The following is an 11,321-nucleotide window of genomic DNA, read 5'->3' as shown; positions in this document are numbered from 1 at the left end:
CGAACTTTTCATTACATAGCGGATAAATTGCGGGCTATAGCATCAAAAGCTCCAGTGCCATGCGGTGAATGGAAAATGTCTTAATTTTATTATTGTTCCTGTTATTTTGAGCAACTAAAAATAAAGCAAAAAATAGTACACGCGGTACATAAAACATGAAACATCGCTTTTCTAAGAATATTCCATCCCGTAAAGAAAATTAAAGCAATGCAAACAGGAAGGAGTTCCATGAAAATTCAGTTGGACAGGCAGTCTTACGAACTTGTTATGTCTCAGGGTGCAGTATTAATTGGCTATGATTTTTGTAATTCTTTCGAAGCTTTTGACGTTAACCGCCGCTTTAAATGTTGTGGTTTTGGGCACTCTTCCAGAGTCTGTAAAAACAGTCTTGCCTGTCCGCGGTGTAGTTTTATCTATTTTATCTTTTATGATAAAAAAAGAAAAAGTAAACACGGATGAAAATCTCGGTGGTTATAACCATAATAAACCTTATCTAATAAGTACTCCAATTTTCTTTTATATGTTAGTCAAGTTTTCTGTATAACGCCTTTGACTTACGCACAATCGCTTCGCTCATGAGGGCTTCGCCTGAAATATTTACAAAATAAAATATATATAAATGAAAAACAATATAGTAATCAATTTAAATGAAAATGGTATCTCTACTGTCTGTTGTATAGTAAATGGTGAAAAAATTGAACTTACTCTGACAGAATATGAAGAAGTTGAAATTTTACGAAAAATTGCTATTATATTATTAACAAAATTACCTTATGAAGAAATGAAAGAACCTCGGAAAGAACTTTTGAAAACATTTTTAAACTCTTTATAATTTTCATATTTATAAATGAATACTTATTGTGTTAAATGTAAAACAAACACAGGTAACAAAAATATAGTTATTAAAGAAGATAAAAAGGGTAAGAATTATTACTCATCAGTATGTCTTGCATGCGGTAAAAAGAAAAGTACATATAAAAAAATCGGCCTGCGGAGCCGTAGTCCCTTTCAGAGACGCTCATGAATTAGAATCAAATAAATGGATTATTGTAAAATATGCAAAACGAAAACTAAATCCACTGCAGAACCAGAATTCGTGCGAAGCGCTCATGACCTAAGGGAATTTATTGTAAAATATAAACGCTGGAGAAGAATATCAACTTGCAGAAATTGTCAATCAGTGAAAAATAATTTTTCAAAATCACCTGAAGATATTTTAATTATTGAACTATTCAAATCTGCTAGGAAAAACTATGAAACATGAGCATTCCAGCACAAAGGTATTGATGATACTTGTCAAATAGATATTTATGTTTTTTTATAGACCAAAAGGAAAATCAGAAGATCCAAGTTATAATTTAAGAACAAAAGAGGCAAAGCCTAAGACGAATGATTTTAATAAATTTAAAAAGATTTACAAGAGGTTTATCTATATTCTAGTTGCTGAAGACACTTTTTCTAAATTTGTATGGGTAGAACCTTTAAAAACGTATGGGTAGAACCTTTAAAAACTAAATCAGGATTAGAAGTAGCTAATGCATTTGTAAAAATCATACAACAAGCGATTAAAGATAAACACAATTCGCCGAAAAATTTACATGCTGATAAAGGAAAAGAGTTTTATAATAAAGATATGAGGATCGTTTTAATTTTAAATAAATACAATATCAATCTTTACAGTACAGGAACAAAAAATAAAGCTTTCTTTGTTGAGAGGTTCAACCATACTTTAGGAAATAAATTGAAGCCAATATTATATGACACTTTTGATTGGCTTTCACCACTTCCAAAAATTATAAAATCGTAAAACAATTCTTATCATACTACTATTAAAATGAAACCAAAAGATGTGAATAAAGGAAATGAAAGAAAATTATTAGAAACCGTATATGTGATTACATTAACAAATAAAAAACCAAAATTTGAAGTTGGTGATAGAATTAGATTATCTAATATGGTTGACGTATATCGTAACAAATTAAAAACAAATTGGACAGAAGAAATATTTACAGTTGTAGAAAAACGTGTATATAATGTTTGGATTTATTTTGTTTCTGATCTTAATGGTGAAAAAATTAAAGAGGGTATATACGAAGCAGAAATGCAACTAACATTATTATAAGAATTATTGAAATAATACAAATAAAAATAAATATAATTTTTTTCTTTTCTTTTTTTAATTCAACAACCTTTAAGTTTGATTAATAAATTCGCTGTATTCATTTATTAACTAGAGAAAGAGTGTTTGCTAAACGTCTTTTTGCTCGTTCTTTATTGTTATACCTAATAACAGGATTTTTATTCAGTAATGCGTTTATTTTTTCTTCATCATAACTATTCACATCTTTTAATTCTTGTTCCAATACATTAATTTTGTTATCTTTATGCTCGATTTCTTCATCCATCTTTTCTATTGTTTCAACTGTTGCATTTCCTAATTCTTTTAAAATTCTGTTTTCCATATACAGTTGATTAGATGCTTTAACTTTATTGCCAATAGATAAATTATTAAACTCAATGCAGTCTTTTTTTATTCTATTTTGAATAATTTTTACCTGATTTTTGTCTGCAACATCAATTAGTGCCATTATTTATTATATAGGGAATTTATAGTCTTATTAAAATTTTTATCAAATTCTTCTTCAGCTTCTTTTGTACTGCCAGCTTTCAGGGACGCTTTGTAATCTGATTGGGATGTGTTTGATTTGTGTTTAGATTTAATTTGTTTCTGTTTTTTGTTATATTGTTCTATATTGTTTGATTTTTTGTTATGTTTAATTAATGTTTCACCAGTGAGAAATTTTATTTGATTTCTAATTGTATTTTCACCAATTTTATTCTGTTTAGCAAACTCTTTTAAAGTAATATTTTTAGAAGTAGGGTCTGCTTTTTGTGCTAAAAAATTTAATGCTAATTGTCTTGATCGCATATTATTTAAATTCTTCACTGACGGAATACTAGACTCTGTTAATGTGTAATCTTTTTTAATTATTATGTTTATCTTTTGTTTAGCTGACTGTTCCCTTTTAGTATTATGAGTCATTTATTATGAAATAATATCTTTCTAATAAATGGAGAATAAAAACTGTCAGATTGATCATGAACAAACATCTACGAATAATGAGTCATTATTAAGAAAATGTTCCATTTGTAAAACAATAAAATCTCATTCAAATTTTGTCAAAAATAAAAATCAGAAATATGGAATTGGATACATGTGTTATGACTGTAAAAAAAGACAAAATGATAAATTTTATTGTAATATATGTTTTATGGATGTACCGACACGATATAAAAAAAGACATTTCAAAAATATATGGCATGAAAAATTAGAAAAATATATCAACGGCTTAAAGGGATAACTCGATTCATAAATGTTTTTGAATAATTTTTTCTCTAATAAATGGAGATACAGAAAGATGAACTTCTTAAAATGAGTCTTGAGGAAATTGTAAAACTTACTAAAGGGGATTTAAAAAAGTGGGTGAGATAATTGAACAAATGAATAATAAAGATATTCCGTCCTCGAGTTCACCGTTGGTCAGCGGAGCAGCATTGATGAATAAATATTTTTTAACACCAACATCAGATAATGAATTTGTACTAAATAAACTAAATTTGAAAAAATTAAAAACCATTGCAAGAAGGCAAAGTTTAAAGAGCTACTCAAAATATAACTCAAAAACTAAATCAGATCTTGTAAAATTAATTTTAAAAGAAGAACTCAATGCTAGAGATTGGCATAACAAACTAAGCAGGATTAGTATTAAAAAATTAAAATCAATTGCTAGCATACTAAACTTAAACATAAAGAGAAATAGTAAAAAAATAGATCTATTGATCAACAATGATAATTTAAACACACTTCTTAATGAAATTGAATTGACAAGTTTAGAAGAAATATTGAAGGAAATATTAGAGAAATCGACTCAAAATAAAACGTTGAAAGAACTAAGAAAACTTGCCAAAGAAAAGAATATCAAAGGTTACTCAAAAATGAAGAAGGCAGAATTATTGCAAAAAATTGGTGAGAAACCTTTTGGAATCGAAGATGATTATTTTACAGAGTTTTCAAAAAAACCTAAATTTAAAATAATAGAAACAAAAGCTGAATACAGCAAAAAATGGAATACACATAAAGTTTACTATAAAATTATATTATTGAAAGATGAAGAAGAATCGTTAGAGTCCGATGTTTCTGACATAATTATGAAAAAAATTAGTATCATTAGAGAAGGATTGAATGATATGATTAAAACAGTAAAAGAGAAAACAAAATTTAAACAAGGAGACTTATTAAATATAGTAGTTAACCACACCCATCTTTGGACACCTATTTCCACCGGATTATCAAGAACGTCTGATGTTGATAATTTATTAAACAAAATTCAACGTATCTTAACTTCAAATGAAGATTTAGATATATACACTTGTACATTTAATGTAGAGGTAGTTAATATGCCTAGAGGTGCCACTAATGCGAAAAGATTGTTAAATATAGCAGAAGACTCAAGAACAAAGAAAAGTATAACACAAATAAAAAATAAAGATAGATTATGTTGTCCAAGAGCCGTTATTGTTGGATTAACTTATCATACAAACATTATACTCGATAAGGAATATAATGATAATGAATTAAAATATATAAGAATGGGAAGAAATTTACAAACAACTTTAGCTCAAGGGCTATGTAATCAGCTTGGAGAATATAATGAAGAGTATTTTACCTTACATGATATTGCAAATATAGAAAAAGTATTAAATATTCAAATAAAAGTCGTAGCAGCGGAATGCTTTAATTCCATAATATATTCGGGGCCTGAAAAAAATATAAAAATATATTTATATAAAAATGGAAATCATTTTGATACAATTGGTAGTATGACAGCTTTCTATGGTCAATCTTATTATTGTCAAAAATGTGATAAACCATATCAAAACAAAGATAAACATAAATGCAAAACAAAGGATAAAATATGCATAATGTGTTTCGAATCTAATCACAAAGAAGACTCTACTAAAAGAATATATTGCGAAAAATGCAATAGATACTGTTTCAATCAAGAATGTTTAGAAAATCATTCTGATGTTTGTGAAAGATTTCATAAATGCTTAAAGTGTAATAGAATACTCAAAAGAGGTGATAAAATGATTGACGAAGGTAAAAAAATGATTGAAGAAGGAAATAGATTAATTTGTACAAAACCGAAAATGGTCCAAAAATGTAATAAAATTATTGAAAGAGGTAATAAAATGATAGAAGAGGGTAGTAAAGAACACAAATGTGGCTGGGAAAAATGTAGAAATTGTTATAAAGAGGTTGAAATACGTAAACATAAATGTTACATGCAATGGAAGCGGCAAAAAGGTGGAATCTGTCAAACAAAAATAAAAGACTGGCAGGGCCAGCCCAGAGGCAAAGCCGAAGACGGTGGTGAAGAATACAAAGTAAAAGGTTGTAAAAATTGTGATAGAAAAGGTTGTACAGTAACTTTTCCTGATAAAACAAACAAAAGAGTAAAATATCACATTTATCAATGTAAAGAATGTGAAAATTGTGTTAAAGTACCAAGAAAGACTGGCAGGGCCAGCCCAGAGTCGAAGACGAAGAACGAAAACGGTTATCAATGTCTTAATTGCGGATCTTTATTTAATACAACTAAATGCGCTTACACACAAAAATATTTATTCTTTGATTATGAGCCGATGCAAGAAACGGGCAAACACGTACCTAATTTAGTTATATGTAGCTCACTATTTTTACGGTAATGTTGATTCTTTCAAGACTAACAAAGATTTCTGTAGATGGTTAGTATCTAGAGATCATAAAGGATACACAGCTATTGCACATTATGCCAAAGGTTATGATTCTTACTTTATTCTAAAATATTGCGTTGAAAACGGTATTAAACCTTTCTGCATAAATAATGGATCTAAAATAATGTTAATGGAAATAAAATCAATTAATTTAAGAATTATTGATAGTAGTAATTTTGTTCAAGGACCTTTAAAAAACTTCCCCAAAACATTCGGTCTAAACGAACTTAAAAAAGGTTATTTTCCACATTTTTTCAATACAACAGAAAATCAGAACTATATTGGAAAAATACCAAATACAAAATACTATGGTGTTAATTCTATGAAAATAAAAGATAGGCAAGAGTTTTTAGAATGGCATAAACAAAAAAGAAATGAAAATTATTTATTTGATTTTAAAAATAAACTTTATGATTATTGTAATTCTGATGTGGATATATTAAGAAGAGGATGTCTTGAATTAAGAAAACAATTTCCAGAAATAGCTGACATAAATCCTTTTAGATACATTACAATTGCTGGTGTTTGTATGGCTATATATAGATCAAAATATATTAAGAAAGATACAATTGCAGTTGTTGATAATCTACAAAAAGATCAATATTTTCAACAATCAATTTCTTGGTTAAATAGTTTTCATAATCAAAATATAAAACATGCATTAAACGATGGTGAAGTGAGAAATGTGTGGATCAAAAGGCTTTGATGAAAAAACTTATACAGTCTATCAATATCACGGTTGTTTTTGGCATGGTTGTACAGAATGTTATAGTTCAAATTTTATTAATAATAAGAATAAAACAACTATGGAAGATCTTTATGAACAAACAATAGAAAGAAGCGAGCAAATAAAAAAAGCTGGTTTTAATTTAATAGAAATGTGGGAATGCAATTGGATTAAATCTAGAGAATATAAAGAAGAAATGAAACAAATTAAAAGCAAATATAAAGAAATTGAAGAACTTAATCCTAAAAATGCATTCTTCGAAAGAAGAACTAATGCTACAAAACTGAAAGTTAATGGAAAGAAAATGAAATATATAGATATTAGTAGTTTATATCCAACAGTTCAATGTTATGATGAATATCCAGTTGGACATCCTACTTAAATATTCGAACCTCCTACATATAATTAAAACTGGTGTGGTTTAATAAAATGTGCAATTTTACCACCAAGAGGTTTGTATCACCCTGTTTTACCTGTTAAAAATAAAAAGAAATCTGGCGATGAAAAACTAACATTTCCATTATGTAAGTTGTGTGCAAAATTAAATAATCAAAAAGATAAATGTACTCATACGGAATCTCAAAGAATTATCAGAGGAACCTGGTGTACAAACGAAGTAAAGAAAGCAATTGAAAAAGGATACAAAATAATAACTATTGATGAAGTTTGGCACTTTGAACAAAAATCGAGTTATTTGTTTAAAGGATATGTAAAAGCATTTATAAAAATAAAGTTAGAGACAAGTGAATGGAGAAATGATTTTGAATCAGAAGAAGAATATAGAAAAGCCGTAAAAGAAAATCGACGTATTGAATTGATGTCCGACACTTCCGACAGCTTCTTCAAGGTTCAAGCAGGTCTTGTTGTAGAAATTTTAAGTGAGTTAAGTTTAATTGTACAGGGTCCGGCAACACTTGTGTCCACCCCCAAAATCGTCTTTAATTTTAAAGATAAAATTTTCAAAATTTGCATTCGCTCACAGTTGACAAAGCTCTAGAAGCTGACGCAAAAATTTGTTTTGTATCACTGATAGTTTTGGCGTCGCGACGCCTTAAAAATGTAATTTTTAGTTAATTGTGAGAGTTTGTGATATCAACCCCTAATTTCATTTTTTTTCAATATAAATGTGTAAAAAATATTTCAGCTGTTATTTTAGATTCAATGCAAATTGTCTTCAAAATTTGAGAAAAAATGCGGTTTTATCAAGTTAGTTTCCAATTTCATTACGTCAAAATTGGGAACTACGTTTACACCCATCTGTCAACATCTTGTGTCACAAATGACATCTATCCTTTGGCTCGCTTTAGATTGTAACAAAAATCTTAATTGGTGAAATTGTCACTTTGTGGATGTAAATTAACGATTTCTGCTGTCCATAAAGTGCAACATGCCCGTGTTAATCAAAATTAACCTTTATAAGAGTGAATGAAGTGACTTGTGAAATTTTGGTGTAAACGTAGTTTGCTACTGCGCTGTCAGAATTTTGAAAACTAACTTGATAAAACAGCGTTTTTTTCGCAAATTTTAAACACAATTTGCATTAGATTTAAAATAAAAACTCAGATATTTGTATCACAGTTATGTTGAAAAAAAAATGAAATCGCGAATATTTCCGCAAGAACTCAAAAATCGCTAAAAATTATACTTCTTAGGCGTCGCGACGCCAACCAAACCGTGATAAAAAACAAATTTTTGCGTCAGCTTCTAGAGCTTTGTCAACTATAAGCGTATGCAAATTTTCAAAATAGTAACTTTAAAATTAAAGACGATTTTGGGGGTGGACACAAGTGTTGCCGGACCCTGTATATAATCTCAATGTACCACTGTTACTTAATTTCAGGGGTTGAGATATGGCCACTCCAAGTATTCATCGTAACTATGTTATAAAATGCCCAAGACAAGTGGATCCAGATCAAATCAACACAGAAACATTCCAACTGCCCGTGCAATACAAATAAAGGGTCTCACGTTAAAAATGGCCAAGAGGCCTTGTAGGTGGGAAATTGTATTGCAATTTCCACAAGGTTAGATCTTCAACATTTTGATTTGAAATATACGATATCATCTTCCCTGTGTTTGTAGGTTCCGAAGAGGATTATGACAATAACATCAAAAGATATCAGATTCGAGAGCAAGTGGAGATTTATAAACCGAGAAATACAATTCTCCTAGAAGAAAAATTAGGTTGTGAAAATGGCGAATACTTTTGGATTAAAAAATAAATTAAATAAAATAAAAGAAAAACTTATTAAATTTGAAACGGTTTAGTTACTAGCACGGTTTCTAAGCTCAGTACAGGAGGCTTCATTTTTTAGACACAATGACTATCTTAACTTAATTTGTCAAATTTTGGACTTGTATGGTTTTTCGACTCACCGATTCAATTATATTTTGGGTTGATAATGGTATGCTACAGTTATTGTTATTATAGTTATTTAAAAATTTTAACTTTTCAAAAGTTATCTTGAAAACCAGGCTGAAATCATTAAAAATGTGTTGTGCTCTGAGGGGGCCGGCATAGTAGTATTTACATAACAAGTACGGAAAGTGACCAATTTCGCACGAGTGTAAAAGTAGATGCACGAGGCGCCAGCCGAGTGCAGATATTGCACGAGTGCAAGAAAAACACTTTTCGACGAGTTATGTACAATATTTTTCCTACGACCTTTCATCATCAGGAAGAAACCAATAAGTTTCGACAATAGTTCATTTCTTATCTATTCTAAATGTCATTTTTCTACAACCTCATAAAAAAGTGACGTATTCCACATATTTAGATGGTTCATGTTTTTGTACATCCATTTCCGAAAGAAAAAGTCACTAGTGTGATATGAATATATCCGCACAGACCTGTCAAAACTGTTTTGTCAGAAACCACCTAACCAATACATTTTTATCATTATGCATGTTGTTTTACTGTGAATCGTCTAGATATTTGAGACAAAAATTCACGAGTTACATTTGTATTTGAAAATAACTGTCAATTTTTACAGGTCTGTGCAGATAAATTCATATCACACTAGTGACTTTTACTTTCGGAAATGGATGTACGAAATCATCAACTTTCCGAATCATTTAACCGTGTGGAAAATGCCACTTTCATATGGGGTCGTAGGAAAAATATATTTTTCTTTCCTTGCTTATGCTGCCTGCGTATAATAATAATGCGCAGTTACATGGGATTGAAAAACAAAAATAATGTTAGTACGCTTACTGATATATCAACTATGAATTCAATAGGCTAGCAATAACCTCCGAAATTTCCGAAAGTTCCGAAATTTCATAAAAATAATAAAAAATGAAAACATCTTGGAAAGACAGAACAAGCCAAAAAGAAAAGGTTTAATACGGAAACAAGAACTTGATGATAAAGAGTTCTCATGAGGACCAAAATTTGGAACTCTGCGGCAGATCAAACATGGAATTTTAAGCGAAAAATTGAGTTGATCAAAATTCACTGACGGTTTTGCAATTGATGGTTCATAAAAGTCCTTTCAGTCGAAATATACACGAAATTGGTTGCTTAAATTTTTTCTTCATTGCTGGACACCCGAACAAATAAGAATTTAATAAACTGGACAAAAATTAAAAAACGGGTGTCAGTTTTTGTCGACGCGACTACGTGAAGAAGTATTATGTGGATAAAAGTATAGCAGTAGTAAAGGGCAAACTGCTGAGTGCAAAATGTTGTCAGGGAGGTGACATTCAAATGCTAAACACTTTTGATTATCGGAATAGATACACTTAGGAGTAGAGATCACCAAGAAAATTGCTCTGCGACTTTTCACTTCCATGTTTGAATGGAGCATATAAAACATTTGGAAGTTGTGCAACGATGAATGATTCTATTAAAAAATGTTATAGTTGCTAATGTAACAATACCAATGAACTACCCACATGTTTCATTCAGATTGACATTGCACATTTCAACAAAACTGTTTGTAGATGAAACATTTTCAATAGAACTAAAAGAAAAATAAAACAATTTTATGTTAGAGAATTTGTTTGGCTAGTTCTCGTAACTGACCTAACTGAAGCAAGAGTCATGTTAAACCCGGTAAAACAAAACGTATCTTTCTTATAAGAAATTCGTCCGACAATAAATCAGAAATTGACGAAAGTGAGAATTTTCTAAAAACGATGTGGTACTACAAATGTAGTTATCAAAATTACAATTTATTCCCAAACACCAAATTTCGTCAAAAAATGCTGACGCGCGTTCCGATAGCAATGCTCCCATCATCAGAGCGATGATTAAACTGGTATCGCGACAAGCCTTAGCACGGTCAACCATGGTTACATAAGCAAATTAATTTTTTGACGTTTAAAAAAGAGTCGCTGACGAAATTATTATTATTTTTACTACTGTATGCATGGAATAGTCGTGCAAAATACAATTCGTAGGGTGAATATTCTGTAATAATTTCGACTTTTATTAGCCAACTCAATTTATGTTGCCCTTAGAAAATACCACTCGTTGCTACGCAACTCGTGATATTTTCATAGCAACATAAATTTCGTTTAGCTAATAACTCGTCTAAATTACCACGAATATTTATCTACTCATGGTATTACTTATGACAAGCCTTAGCACGGTGTTTATCTGAAAAACGATTTAATTCTGTTTCACCTCACGGTGGAATGTTGTAACACGGAATAGTGATTCGACTCAAATGGTTTTTGGATGTTTATTGAATACTCGGTACAACGACTTACTCTTTCGAGTTTTGAATTTTGAATGCTTAAAAACTAATTTGTGATGTCTCACCCCACCCTG

General features: G+C 29.8%; 1 protein-coding gene across 1 annotated transcript; it reads left to right on the top strand.

The window, feature by feature from the left end:
- The first annotated feature begins 3,403 nt into the window (after window positions 1-3,403).
- LOC148176384 (uncharacterized) lies at window positions 3,404-8,420 on the top strand. Its single transcript, XM_088035074.1, has 8 exons — window positions 3,404-3,480; window positions 3,531-5,765; window positions 5,806-6,162; window positions 6,262-6,488; window positions 6,541-6,833; window positions 6,886-6,963; window positions 7,035-7,439; window positions 8,385-8,420. Exons 1-8 carry the CDS (start codon window positions 3,404-3,406, stop codon window positions 8,418-8,420), a joined length of 3,708 nt encoding a protein of 1,235 aa, XP_087891200.1.
- The last annotated feature ends 2,901 nt before the right edge of the window (window positions 8,421-11,321 follow it).

This window comes from Gnatocerus cornutus, chromosome 4, assembly GCF_029298725.1.
Source record: "Gnatocerus cornutus isolate USDA-ARS CGAHR chromosome 4, icGnaCorn1.1, whole genome shotgun sequence".
In the NCBI taxonomy this organism is placed as follows: domain Eukaryota; kingdom Metazoa; phylum Arthropoda; class Insecta; order Coleoptera; family Tenebrionidae; genus Gnatocerus; species Gnatocerus cornutus.
The sequence above is the reverse complement of the archived record's forward strand: the minus strand, read 5'-3'. Positions and strand labels throughout refer to the sequence as shown.

Excerpts from the sequence above, each read along its gene's own strand:
- LOC148176384 (XM_088035074.1), top strand. The coding sequence starts at position 3,404 with ATGGAGATACAGAAAGATGAACTTCTTAAAATGAGTCTTGAGGAAATT. Across the intron at positions 3,481-3,530 it reads ACTAAAGGGGATTTAAAAAA|TTCACCGTTGGTCAGCGGAG; the intron begins GTGGGTGAGATA and ends TCCGTCCTCGAG. Across the intron at positions 6,834-6,885 it reads CTAATGCTACAAAACTGAAA|TTCAATGTTATGATGAATAT; the intron begins GTTAATGGAAAG and ends TATATCCAACAG.